This window comes from Limulus polyphemus, unplaced genomic scaffold (genome assembly GCF_000517525.1).
Source record: "Limulus polyphemus unplaced genomic scaffold, Limulus_polyphemus-2.1.2 Scaffold2886, whole genome shotgun sequence".
NCBI lineage: Eukaryota > Metazoa > Arthropoda > Merostomata > Xiphosura > Limulidae > Limulus > Limulus polyphemus.
Genome location: NW_013668496.1, coordinates 40,946 through 54,987, shown reverse-complemented (window position 1 = coordinate 54,987; position 14,042 = coordinate 40,946). Strand labels below are relative to the sequence as shown.

The window sequence follows — 14,042 nt, the reverse complement described above, 5'->3', positions numbered from 1 at the left end:
TTGTACACAGATTAGTCAAAAGAAATACTCAATATATTCATGGACAAATCTTTATTTTAGTTTATTAAAAATACATCATTAAAAAATATGATTTTTTTGTATGTGAAAGACTTATAATGTTAACTGAAAGACTGCCAATTTTTGTGAAGATATACGCACTATATTGAGAGTTAAGTATTAAATCTATAAAGAGTAAACAAGTACAAAGAGGTCACATGGTCGGTCAGATTGACCAAGCCCATGAAGAGAGTTAAGATTAAGGAAAGTAATAGTGTTGATGCATCATCTTGTTTCATACTTAATGGCGAGCATGGTAGGACCTTATGTCTCTTCCCCTTCTCAACAGTTCAATAAAGTGTTATTTTAGAAGCTTGCTTATTTGCTTACAGTAAACCTCTCTGCTATTGCCATTCACCATGCTAACTCTGGTCCTTTCAAAAGGTTTAGTTTTTGATATTATACTGTCCTGGTAGGAGCTCAAGTTAATACTAACAAGGTATATAAGCTAACAAGTTGAGCCATTATGTATTAAGATCAGTAAAACTTGTTAAATAGTTTAAAAACAAAATTTGAGTATTCATCAATGTAATTACAATATCTTAAACAAGGTTTTCATGCTTTAAAAGATGGCAAAACAGCTGAAAATACATCATTATTCAGGCATTTCATTACTAAAACAATAAAATTTTGTAATGATTAATGGAAGTTCAGTTTCTGGAAATACACAGCACTAAGAAATTGACTTTCATTGAATTAAGAAGGACCTTGAAACAAAGGCAATTTCAAAATATAGTAATGTTTAAACATAATAACTTGAACTGCATATTTCTATAGAAGGTGCACAATTGCTTTCCTTGCATTACACTGTTAACTAAAGTTGTAGAGAAGTAACTCCTATAAACAATCTCAACATAACAGTTACTAATACACTGTTCGTTGTAGATCTACTGAAGTTCCTTCTAAAACAATCTAAACCTAACATAACAGTTACTAATACACTGTTCGTTGTAGATCTACTGAAGTTCCTTCTAAAACAATCTAAACCTAACATAACAGTTACTAATACACTGTTCGTTGTAGATCTATTGAAGTTCCTTCTAAAACAATCTAAACCTAACATAACAGTTACTAATACACTGTTGGCTTTAGGTCTACTGAAGTTCCTTTTAAAGTAATCTCAACCTAACATAACAGTTATTAATACACTGTAAGCTGTAGATCTACTGAAGTTCTTTCTAAAACAATCTCAACCTAACTTAACAGTTACTAATGCACTGTTAATTATAAATCTAATGAAGTAAATAAATAAATAGCATTCCAAATAAATATTTTTCTCTATCATCAAGTTTTGATAATGAGTTGTGTTACCAAATAAAAGACCTCCTTGACAGTGACTTATATGAGACAAAATAGATTGTGAAATGCTAATTTTACAAACCTTTAGTTTGAAATTCAAAATAGACAAATTAAAATGTTAAATAAAAAAAATAACATCTGCAGTCTAAATTATTTTTTTATCTTAAATATTACGTATTATTTGTAATAATTACATGAAGCATAATTACATAATTACTTTTTCATGACAAGGAGATATTCAAGACTAGCCTGAAGTTTCTTGTGTGAGTGAAAGTGGTTTAAGAACATAAAATGAGTAAATGTTTGATAAGTATCCAGCAACAGTTCTTAAAGAAAGAGAATTATCTTTAAAATTTTTCCATTTTATGTAACTTTGAGGTGTTAAAAGTTTGATAATAAGAAAATACAAGATTTCAAAACTATTTTAAAAGTTGTCTATATCTTTTTTTTTAACATTTTATACTTCATTATTACTGTGGTAGTTAATTGTTACAGTGAATTTAGTTGTATTTTTATAGTTTTGTAGATAATTCAATAATCTTAAAGTATTTCTTTTTCACTCAACTCTGGTAATTTTCATTGGTCCTCTGACATTTTCCAAAATTGAAAATCAGCATATATAATTAAGAGAAAAAGTTTCTAAATATATTTAAATTTCCATCACTATAAAGATTTGCACAAATTAAATATATAGTAAAAGCTTTGTTATCTAGCATCTTCACACCCTGAAAGTTCAATATCTCCAAATACAAATGCTCATTGTAGGAACCAGCATTCATTACAATTCCATCCAGAATGTTTCAGAATGCTCTCATAGGTTCTTGAGAGTTTGAGACTAGTTAAATGACACTGATACTTAGTGGCAGTGATGTAGCTTTATTTATGTTCTTTTTCACCACCAAGCTTCAGCTGTTACCTGCATGTACTGCTGTGATTCAAATAGTAAATATTTTCTTCATCCTGAAGTTATAGCTTCTAATTCTAGCTAGAAAACAATGACTTTACATAAAGCAAGGTTTCTAACAAAATTTATTATTGTTTAAAACTGTTATTGTTATAGATGATATAGAAATACTGTACATTAGAACATCACCAAGGTGTCAAAAGTTTCCTGTAAAATATTGGATATGCTCTCATAACCAGAAAAAAACTATCCAGCACTTCCCAGGTCCAGCAAATGCTGGATAATATAGCTTTTACTGTACTTTGCAAACCCTACATATTTAAAAGAGCTCATAATATAAAACTTCCTATATATAATACATTGTACTGTAAACAACACAAATGATTTAAAGGTTAGCTACATTACTAACATAGCTTGTACTTGTACAGCGGAAGGTGACAGTAGAGTCTACAGGAACACTTTGAGATCGTGGACTTTCCACTTGAACCTGAATACCTGGTTGGGGTTCTGAAATTATATATTATTATATAACTCATCTAAAAAAGTAGTACATCAACAAAATATTGTAAGATTACCCACAATGTTAAAATTACCCTTGAAAATTCATGGAAAAAACTACTACCTACAATATTAAAATTACCCTTGAAAATTCGTGGAAAAAAACTACTACCCACAATGTTAAAATTGCTCATGAAAATTCATGGAAAAAACTACTACCTACAATATTAAAATTACCCTTGAAAATTCATGGAAAAAACTACTACCTACAATATTAAAATTACCCTTGAAAATTCATGGAAAAACTACTACCCACAATGTTAAAATTGCTCATGAAAATTCACAGGAAACAACTACTTCACACAATATTGTATGATTTACCTTTTACATGTTTTTGTCAATTCTAATGTAAAGCAGAGTAGTCAGTCTTGAAAACTCTACAGATCCTCTTGGTCTTCCCTATTTGAAATCCCCAGTATGAAAATCTTGAAAGTTAAAATGGTGGTACTAATTCAGATAATCTATTACATGACTATGCCACTTGTTATGTAAATAAGTGAATCCAGTCTAGAGAGCTTCCAAACCTCCTTGACAACCAGAAGGAGGATAACATTTTTAAATTTCTGAAAGGGGAATTTTGGTTGTTTTAAATGGCCATTTACATGTTAAATACCAATTTTCTAGTGAATTGGTTCAGTCAATACTAAGTGTCCCCCAAACTATTTATTTATATTCTGTGAGGGTTACGTTCCATCAGAAGACAACTACCTCAACACACGTGTTACATATATTTCTTACTTGATATAACTCACACCTTAAAGTGATAAAAATTTTATAATACTGCTTTATACATATTTCCAAATATTCTTGACAAATTGATGAAACCGTAAACACAAATAGTTAATGACAAAAGAACATATGGAATAAAAGTAAACTTTTGGCATAAAACAGTTAACAACAAAATAAAACCACAAACATTTATTACAAAGAACATAGAGAATAAAAACAAGTTTTCATAATAACATAGAGTAAAAGACTTCATTTATGGCACTAACCTAATGGTTGACAACTACCACCAGGCTGCTGGGGGTCACCTTTAAATCCACGAGCACAACTAAAATGATATAAAATATAACATTCATAAATGTTTTGCCATTTCAAGTATGAACTATTTGAATTTCTGAATTTTAACATGCTGTTATAATGAACAAACATGTAAATAGTAAGAATATAGTCTTAATTTAACATAACAGATTACTTGAGAGATTTGGTAAATCAATACTTTAAATCAAGTAAAAACTAAAGGCAATGCACCAGCATCACTGATGTTTGTAAGATAAACGAAAATGCGAATAGACTGTCTGAGCTCATACCCACCCTTAGGACCATCACTCAGTAGTCTTACATAAAGCATGAAGTGAGATTAAGAAACACTATTAATTGCCCTGCATTACTTTATCCAAACTAAACTTAAATCAACCAGTGCTAAGATGAAAAGTTGCTAAAATGTAAATGCTGATAGGACTGAATTTCACTGTGATGACACAGTATGGCTGTACAATCCATGTTGTAAGACAGGACTATTTCCAAAGTTAAGGATTTTGTTGTAAGATAGGACTATTTCCAGAGTTAAGGACTATGTTGTAAGATAGGACTATTTCCAAAGTTAAGGACTATGTTGTAAGATAGGACTATTTCCAAAGTTAAGGACTATGTTGTAAGATAGGACTATTTCCAGAGTTAAGGACTATGTTGTAAGACAGGACTATTTCCAAAGTTAAGGACTATGTTGTAAGACAGGACTATTTCCAGAGTTAAGGACTATGTTGTAAGACAGGACTATTTCCAGAGTTAAGGACTATGTTGTAAGATAGGACTATTTCCAGAGTTAAGGACTATGTTGTAAGATAGGACTATTTCCAGAGTTAAGGACTATGTTGTAAGATAGGACTATTTCCAGAGTTAAGGACTATGTTGTAAGATAGGACTATTTCCAGAGTTAAGGACTATGTTGTAAGATAGGACTATTTCCAGAGTTAAGGACTATATTGTAAGATAGGACTATTTCCAGAGTTAAGGACTATGTTGTAAGACAGGACTATTTCCAGAGTTAAGGACTATGTTGTAAGACAGGACTATTTCCAGAGTTAAGGACTATGTTATAAGATAGGACTATGATGTAAGATAGGACTATTTCCAGAGTTAAGGACTATGTTGTAAGATAGGACTATTTCCAAAGTTAAGGACTATGTTGTAGTCAAAAGAATCAATGATATGGTTTATAGAATCTAGAAAGACAGGCAGTAAAAGCCAAAGGTACATCCACCATGACTGTCTTTGAAAGTACGTTATGAGAGAACAGCCAACTAGTTTAGTTCAAAGAGAGCACTTTCATAGTATCAGCATAGATGGAGCTACAAATGGATTCCCAAGCCAGAGGCCATCCACCATGACTGCCGTTCCTACCAAGACCACTTACAAAGGCTCACTAGGGATGGAACCACCAATGAAATTACTTAACCATTTACCTAAAGAGAACTCCCTGTAGTGACAAGACAGCATCTCATCTGTGCACAATAAAACATAGAAAAAAATCATCAAAAAGATCTGATGTCTGGATAGTTTAAGTACATTAAGTGAATAAAGAAATATTTAAATTTTTTAAAATCAAAATTATGAATGCACTTCGTTTCTCCCATTTAATGATTGCATTATATCTATAAACTAATGTTCTTATATGACAAAGAAAAGGCAAAACAGTTGTTCATGTCAGCTTTATATAATAAGATTACCATTATTTGTTTTTAGAATTGTTGAGTTGAACTTATAAACATGATGCATGAAAGAAATGCATTAGGTGGTGCTATTTGGTCTGACATACCACCTCATCATTAGTTCAAAAAGTTACAGAAGTATTAAAGATGATTCTGGTAGAAATCTTCATGTAGGATTATTTCAGATGTTAAGATTTTATGATGGTGCACTAAAGAACAAAACAAGAGCACCAGGGTTTTGAAGACAAAACTCAGCCAAACTACTTGAAACTGTGACAACTAATAATGATAAAATATGGGAATTCACATTCAGCATACAATATTAAAACAAAGTTTCATAGTTATAAATTTCATAGAAATGCAACAATGTTTGCAGAAAAGAAGGGTTTTGCTCTTCTTCATATTAGATGCAAATTTGCACTTAAAGTAATCTTTACATAAATCACACAAGAATGAACAACCATATTTGAAGGAAAATCCTACATTTTGTTTAAAAATGTAAAATAAAACTATCAATTTACTCATGACAGGTGCTAAAGCAGTCATTTTATCTACTTACAAGCAAAAAAAAAAAATTGTTAGTTTTAGATTGAAGTTGAAATTTATTACATTTGACAGTTTCTTCCTAAGTAGCCAGTAGGGCAATTGTCACAAGTTGGCTGTCCATCATTATCTTGAAAACAGGTTCTAGAAAACCTGAAACAGAAAATGCAGTGACATAAGTTAATATTCATTCACAAATTATGTCTGTTGTACCATTTGTTTTTACAAATAACAACCATACATCAGACACCCAAATACTGATGTACAATATACAAACCTCAAAACTGCATTCAACATGAAAATGTACATTTTAACTTTACTTTCTTTTTCATTAATTAATTAGATATCATCTTATTATGTCATCACATTAAAGATGGCAGTCTGAAATTGGTTTCCCACCTGGTGAACACTAACCTAAATTTCCACTTTGTTATCCAACTGTTAATCAATGTGTTGTGCTGCCCTCTTTACAATAATACATAAATGTTGCAAAAGATTATTTCTGTACTTATTTTTAATATTTCTGCTGCTTGCATTTAGTCTTGCCTGTCAATAATTACCGTAATGAAAACTTTTGTCTTGCTGGTGGATGCAATCACACATATAATAATTTTACATAATTGTATTGATTGTTAAGTTTTATTGTTGATTTAACTTGAAGATAGGTATATATCAAATAGCTACAGAAAATCAAGTAAACAGAATAATCCAGTGCTATACATATATTTACAAGTTTGATTATGACATTAATATTTTAGATTTTTACAATTTTTTAACATACAAAACACCACTGCAAATGTTACTAATGTTTTTCGACCTGCGCAAAGTAGTGGTGTTGCATGATACAAAATAGGTAAGTTTCAAAATCTGTGAGAAGAGTAGTCTGACATCAAAAGAATATTTAAACCTTATTAAATTTTATTTATTTACAAACTGAAAATTTGAAACACTGTTTAGGAAAATATACAAAAATTTCATATTTTTAGATATGCTTAATGAATTTCATTTGAAATAGAAAATAGAGGGGAATAAGAAATAAGAGAAAACATGATCCGTAGAACAGGTCAAGACAAAAATGAAACTTTTTCAGAGAGAACAACAGATTTGTGACATCCTGAACTCAGCTCCAATAATCACTCCACCTATAAATTTGACATTAAACATAAAATTAAACTGTTTGAGCATAATTAAATCTGAAACACTATGAGAATTATTTCTTTTTTCATATGTGATCTTTACATTGTTTAACTGTCGATTAATTTGTTATATATCTTGATAAATAAAAACTATTATTAGATTGGTACACTACTTTAAAATATTTACTATATATATACATATATCCCACTTGGACTGAAAGATTCTTGGATTAAGTGAATGTCTTAAAATAACCAAAGTATAGTTGAAGTGTTTTTTTTTCTACATCTGAAAACCATTTTCAAACAGTGATGAATGAAGTGTTACAATCTTACTTTATTTCATCTCAATTTCCACTACAAGACTTGCATTTCATTAGCTTTGGATGAACTGATTTTATTACTTTTTTTTTTTTACTTTGTACTTTTGTTGCTGTTTAAAAATACTGAAGCAGCTCCAAGCTACTGATATATTCACTAATATACTTGTCAACTCATTTTGGTGTTTACCTGTAATTATTACCATGAAAACCCATAATTTTTTTAAATTACCCACAGCATTATGTGACAACTCATTCTCTGGTGCTCACAAAAAGAAAACACAACATTGGATCTGTAGTAAATAGTAATATAGCCATAGGCTTTATAAACTAAAAAAATGATCATTATGGTCAGCCTTAAGTGTGTGTCATGTATGCACTAGCCAAATGTTTGAAGGGTATGGCTTGTCTATAAAAATAATCAGGACACTCACTGATTTGAGGATATAGTAAGAGGACATGGACAAGGCTTGCAATCTTCAGGTGTTCCTCGGGTAGCATCTCCATAATAACCACTAGAACACTGTTCACAGCTGTTTCCAACAGTGTTATGTCGACATCGCTTAACATGAAAAAACAAAAAAAGAAATGAAAAAATCTGAACAAAATTAAACTTGATTAATAAAAAGAAACAAATGATACATCTATTAGTTATAATATAGTTAATATATTGTTTGAGAGCATATTATAAAACACTTTTTCTATTTTATGTTTAATGCATGGTATATTCAATAGAATTTAAAACATACAATACAATAAACAAATTTATGATTGAGATATTATAAAGTCTATGCCATAACTATGACCAAAAATATAACTATTTAATAGTTATCAAAATACCAATAAAATATACATTTTTATTAGATGTAAATAGGTATGGAAGTATATTTCTTAGTTTTACTTTAAAATATTTGTTATTTATGAGATAGGCCTACAGAGGATTGAACTTGTCTCCCTGTAACAACAGACCAGTTATAAACTGATTATGAAATAGCCTAGTCAGGTTAATACAGGCCAACTGTTGCTGTGAGGCAAGTTTGATCCTAAATTAGCCTATTTTATAAAATCAAATTTTTGAAGTAAAATATATATATATATATATATATATGTATATATATATTGTATTTATAACCTTACAAATTAATTCTGCAAACTATGACTATCTTTATAATGATTTAGTAAAATTCAAATATCTAGTTAGCATAATCCTAATTTATATTAATTTAACCTTACCAAGCATACACCTGTAGTTGGGTCACATGATTCTGAGTGTCCATTACAATTGCAACGAGTGCATCTTCCTAATCCAGGACCACTGTTGTCTCTAATATAGCCAGGTGCACATTCCTGAAAACATTCAACCCTATAGATAGCTACTAATTCATGTATGTAAAACAGCATTGCTATTTCCATATATTCAAGTTTAATATTTACTATTGTTTTCTAATTCTATTGCCTCAATCATTACCACTTAATCTGTTGTGATAAAGATGTTATGCTTGGAAGAATTTACCATAAAAAGTACCAAATTACTACATGTGCACCTATAAACGTATGTTTATTTTTACTCTGAAAAATCTCATTTAAGACATATTTTCTTTGAAAAATGTTTTGTAGGCCTCACTGTTGGCAGACTTATTATTTATACCCACAATCTACTGGAATCTCAAGAATGTTAGTAATATTTCTCTTCTTCAATACTACTTTTATTTTTCCATTGCATCTAGCTTTGTAGCAAAATTATTATAATTATAACTTGAACACAGTGAAATTACCTTTTTCTAAATTTAAACACAAATATTTGATAAATATTAACTAAGAACTGTACACAGAATAATAGATGTAATGTTCTGGTTTAGTTCTTTTACCATGCTGATAAATATACAGAATGCTTGGATTGCCATCAGCAACAACTTTAAGCCTATAGGTTGGCAGTATTAAATATTGTTGATATATGTCTTTCTCCAATACTTGGCATAGAATAATTTTTCAACAAGCATCCGTAGGCACAGCCATACAGTGCCCTGAATATCCAGCTGGTATTATACTCAGACACTGAAAATTTCCCAAAGTTCTGAAATTTAGCCAAAAAATTGCTAAACTTCAGTCTACAGTGCAAGTCATGGTAAAGAAGAAGCCTTACTCTTCTCCTGCAAAAAGAAAGAGAACCGTCATTGGTCAAGCCACATTTTTATGTTATCAAGTTGCATTTTCATGACGTACAGTAAAAACTAATTTAGTAGAACAACCTGGAAACACGATGAAAGTTCTTTGATCTTATATAAAGAAGAATTTCAGCTGTCCGAGAAGTCTTATTGTCAAGCAAAAAGTTTGGCAATTAACTGAATATATCTGTACTTTATTTTGTGATCTCACTAGTACGAATGATTGTAAACTGGTGTTCTATTGTCAATGTCAACCTGGATCGTAGTGATGAATTTTTGTCTGTGCGAAGGTTGTTTCTTCATTGTAGTTTTGACATGAAAGGTACTGTTTAATTGTGTATTTTATGAACAATTGATGTGTCATTTCTTGCGATTTGTTTCAAGCTATAGCTTTTTTTGTATAATTGCATTATCTGATACAAATGAGTAAAAGCTCATTTTAAGTGTGAAATAAGGAATAGCATATTAGTGTTTTGAAGGTATTGTAGGACAGGTCATAAGGATACTGTGCTAACCTCAGCTGCACTAATCCTGTTATTAACCATCCAGCCAACAATTATTGACAAATAAGGAATTCAGGTATTAAGAATAAATATATTGCTCCTACCAATACCACTGGATTGAGACAGGTGGTTGGAATACTCTGTTCAACCTGTATGTTGCATTTTGTTTTGCATGCAAGGACTTTAGGCCAAGACACACATGGATGTATTGAATAATAATAGCTTCAAACACTGGAAGAGGGCATTATATTCCTTTAGAGAGCATGAAAAGGAAGTGGTTCATAAGGCAAACATGCTGACTTGGGCAGCCTTCAGAGATGGGAAGGTGCACAGCAATATAAACGAGATCAGAGAAAGAAAAGTATTTATGGCACAACACTGGCGTCACAAAAATTCTTTGGAAACAAGTAATATACGTAGAGGCCTCAATGAAACTGAAGAAGCCAACACAGAGGAAATTTTATCAAGTGCTTGAATTTACTGACAAAATTTCACCCATTTCTTCAAACTTACAAAGCACCAGCAAATGCTAGCTATACTTCCCCTTCATCTTAGAATGAAGTTATTCAGTGTTGTTCAAAACAAATGAAATGCAGCATAGTCAGTGAAATAAAGAAATCAGGAATGTATACAATCATGGCAGATGAAGTAAGGGACAAAAATAAGGACCAATTAGCCCTCTGTGTACAGTATGTTGTTCCAGAAACTAGTTCAGTGAAAGAGGATTTTATGGGATTCAGCAAATTAAAAGGTTTTAATGCAGGTTTAATCATCAAATCAATACAACAATGCCTAAGAGCCAATGAGTCAGATAGTCTTCAATGCATAGCACAAACATATGGGTTTCTGAAATATTACCCAGGAGCTATTTATGTCCATCGTTATGCCAACCAACTCAAAGAAGTTACAAATTTTTTTAATCTTCTGGAAAGTGTATACACCTTCTGTACTACATCTCTGATACATCAAAGATTCAAAAATGTCCAAGCTCAACTTGGATTAAAACAAAGTGAACTGGTATAGCTTTCAATTACATACTAGTCTTGTCAGGTAAGTTCTGTGAATGTGCTGACAACAAACTTCTCAACTGTTTAGCAATGCCTTTTCGGAAATGAAGTCTTTAATAGCCATTGGTCTGTTAGCAAAGTTGTGAAATTTGCCTACAGTGTACAGTCTGTTTATGTTTCATTCTCTCCTCAGCACAACAGTAGGCTTCCATTAGCTGTTCCAAAAAGAAATACTTGATTTATCAAAAGCAGTCAATTTTAAAGAAGCAGTATGTAGCATTTTAAAGAATACGAGAACAAAAGAAATACATGAAAAATCAATGATCTTGTGCACCAACAACAGCAATGACATCAAGAAAACATCAGTGCAAAGGAGAAAACAAAAATGCATGGATGATTTCATGGTTGGAACTGCAAATGGTGTATGTGAGGATGTCAGCACAAAAGATATCACAAGGACAAAATTATTCCATTCTTGTCTAGATTGGATACTTTCTGAACTTCACCAGCAGTTCACTAGCTTTAAAGCAAAGCTAACAATGGGAATTCAGGGATGCAGTCTTCTCTCTACAGAGAACTTAACCACACTTTCTAAACACTATAAAACAGAACTAAACCTGGCTGAGAAGCATAATGGGACAAACTAGACTAGAGCACCTTGCAGTGCTTTGAATTGAAACAAGTGTGCTGGAATTTATATGTGAGGATGCCATCACTGACCACTATATCAAAGATGGGCTCCCCAGACACAGATTCCAGCACTATAGCTTTCCAAATAATTTCTAAGTAAATATTATCTATTAAGTTATATATATATGAAAATAGAGTTTAATATTTAAAAGTATGATGTCCAATTATGTGTTTGTTTAAGATCATTTTGGATTTGTAAATTTACAGTTACTATGATACTTCATATACTATTTAGCTTGTTTCTTCTTACTACTGTAGTGAAATACTTCATTTGTATGTCATTGTACTTTGTGTTTTGCAAAATGTTGAAATACCCAATTATTCTCAGGAGTTTTGGGGGTACGAGCCTGAGCCAAGTATCTTTTAAGCACCTAGCCACTTCTCTGATTCTTTCAAAGCTTTTGGATTATATTTTGGAAATAGCAAAGGTAGAGAAATTGTTACTTTATAGCATGCTTTTCAAATACTGGCAATGTTATTTAAATTAGTTATTATGTATGGTAGTGACATTGTAATTACTTGTTGTCAACATCTGTTGCTAGAATGTCCTGTAACAAACAAAATATATGTTTATCTAAAGATTGTCAACAGCCATTATTTCATACCTCACAAGAAAGACCAATGTAGCCAGGAGGGCAGACACATTGCTCAACTTCCACAGCCAACTGTTGCCCTGTACTCTCAGGTACTGCTGTATCCATCTCTACATCTTTAATAGAGCTTCCCTGCATATTGGAGTGGAATGAAGCTCGAATCAGAAGTGCTTCTACATTTGCTAAAGCTGTCATGAATTCTTCTCGTGTTGCTTCCATGGGTCCCCTGACATCAACAAGTTGCCAATTTTTCTAAGTAACACAAAACACATATAAAACATCAATACTAAAGATATAATGTGGTTTTCAGAATACCTGATATAGCCAACCTGTTTTTCATTTAAGATTACCAGAACAAGACAAACCTTATTTTATTTGTGAAAGGTCAACATATCAAAAGCTAAGTTTTATATTTCTTTCATTTAGTTTAGTGTGTTAACTTCCAACTTTTTTCAATAATATTATATCTTATTTTTGAATTTTAGGTTTTTACTGCTACATCTTTTACATAATATTTACTGAATGCTATAGATTAAGACAGTCTCGTTAGTTAAAAGAAATACATTTGCTAATAGTATGAACAGGCTTGTTAAGCACCACAAACACTAATCTGTTTTCCAGTTGACTAATTTCTTCAGACATACTCGGATCTGAACTAGTACTTTTGAAAAGCGACTAATGCTATCTTATTTAAGGAACCCAGAATTTAGAAAGAGTGGGTGTTTAGATAAGTTATGAATCAAGGTTTAAAGGACCAATTTTATCACTGAATTAACTTTCCTTCTGGGGTTGAAAATGGCTTAATTCACTAACTTTGCAAAACACTTTGTGTTTTATTGTAAACAGATCCTGTTACAATCAATGCATTGATTTTTAGGTACAATATACGCTATGTTACAGTGACCTATGACAACCTTCACACCATAATCTACCTCAAGAGTAACAGATTTCACCCCAGTAGGTCATGATTAGTAACGGAATGTCTTTGAAAAGCTGCTCAAAGAAATGGTCTTTAATAATGATGATTCTGCTAAATAAATACTCATTATCAGGAATTTCAGCTTGTTCTAACATACTTTTTTGCAGATTAACCATGATATAACTCCATCTCTGAAAATGTAAATATGTTTGTATGATTATTTGATGATGTGACCAGAGAATATGTGAGTGATATATGAACATTTTTGTTTAACAACTTAGCACCCTATGGAATGAAATAAGGAATGTGTAAGAAATTAAAAATCTAATCTTTGCCAATTATCAAAATAAAAAGGCTTTTACATATATACTATGTTGTTGTTGGGCTCAGGATTCTTCTATAGTAGGTGTCTGACTTAGTAGCAATAAGACAGCACGCACTTCAGGCATATCATAATCACTATATTTATACTTTTCTCCTTGTCAAAAGTCCACTTAGGCCTATTGAATTACTTTAGAAATTCAGTTGACAAGCTGAATTATCTTCTCTATTACTATCGCACTAGTATTCTGTGCGTGATTCACTTACAATTGTGGAATGAGTTACTATAATAGTTTGGTCTTCTTTCTTCAAAATA

General features: G+C 31.2%; 1 protein-coding gene across 1 annotated transcript in view; it reads right to left on the bottom strand.

Annotated features, from left to right (window-relative positions):
- LOC106468138 (basement membrane-specific heparan sulfate proteoglycan core protein-like) overlaps positions 1-14,042 on the bottom strand; it is a 151,119-nt gene that overhangs the window by 96,924 nt on the left and 40,153 nt on the right. The window contains exons 18-23 of the mRNA XM_022396444.1: positions 12,499-12,738; positions 8,762-8,875; positions 7,963-8,090; positions 6,142-6,228; positions 3,814-3,872; positions 2,670-2,767 (exon numbers count right to left, since the gene is read on the bottom strand). Of these exons, the coding sequence (XP_022252152.1) occupies positions 2,670-2,767; positions 3,814-3,872; positions 6,142-6,228; positions 7,963-8,090; positions 8,762-8,875; positions 12,499-12,738 (726 nt within the window). The remainder of the gene's footprint in view (positions 1-2,669; positions 2,768-3,813; positions 3,873-6,141; positions 6,229-7,962; positions 8,091-8,761; positions 8,876-12,498; positions 12,739-14,042) is intronic.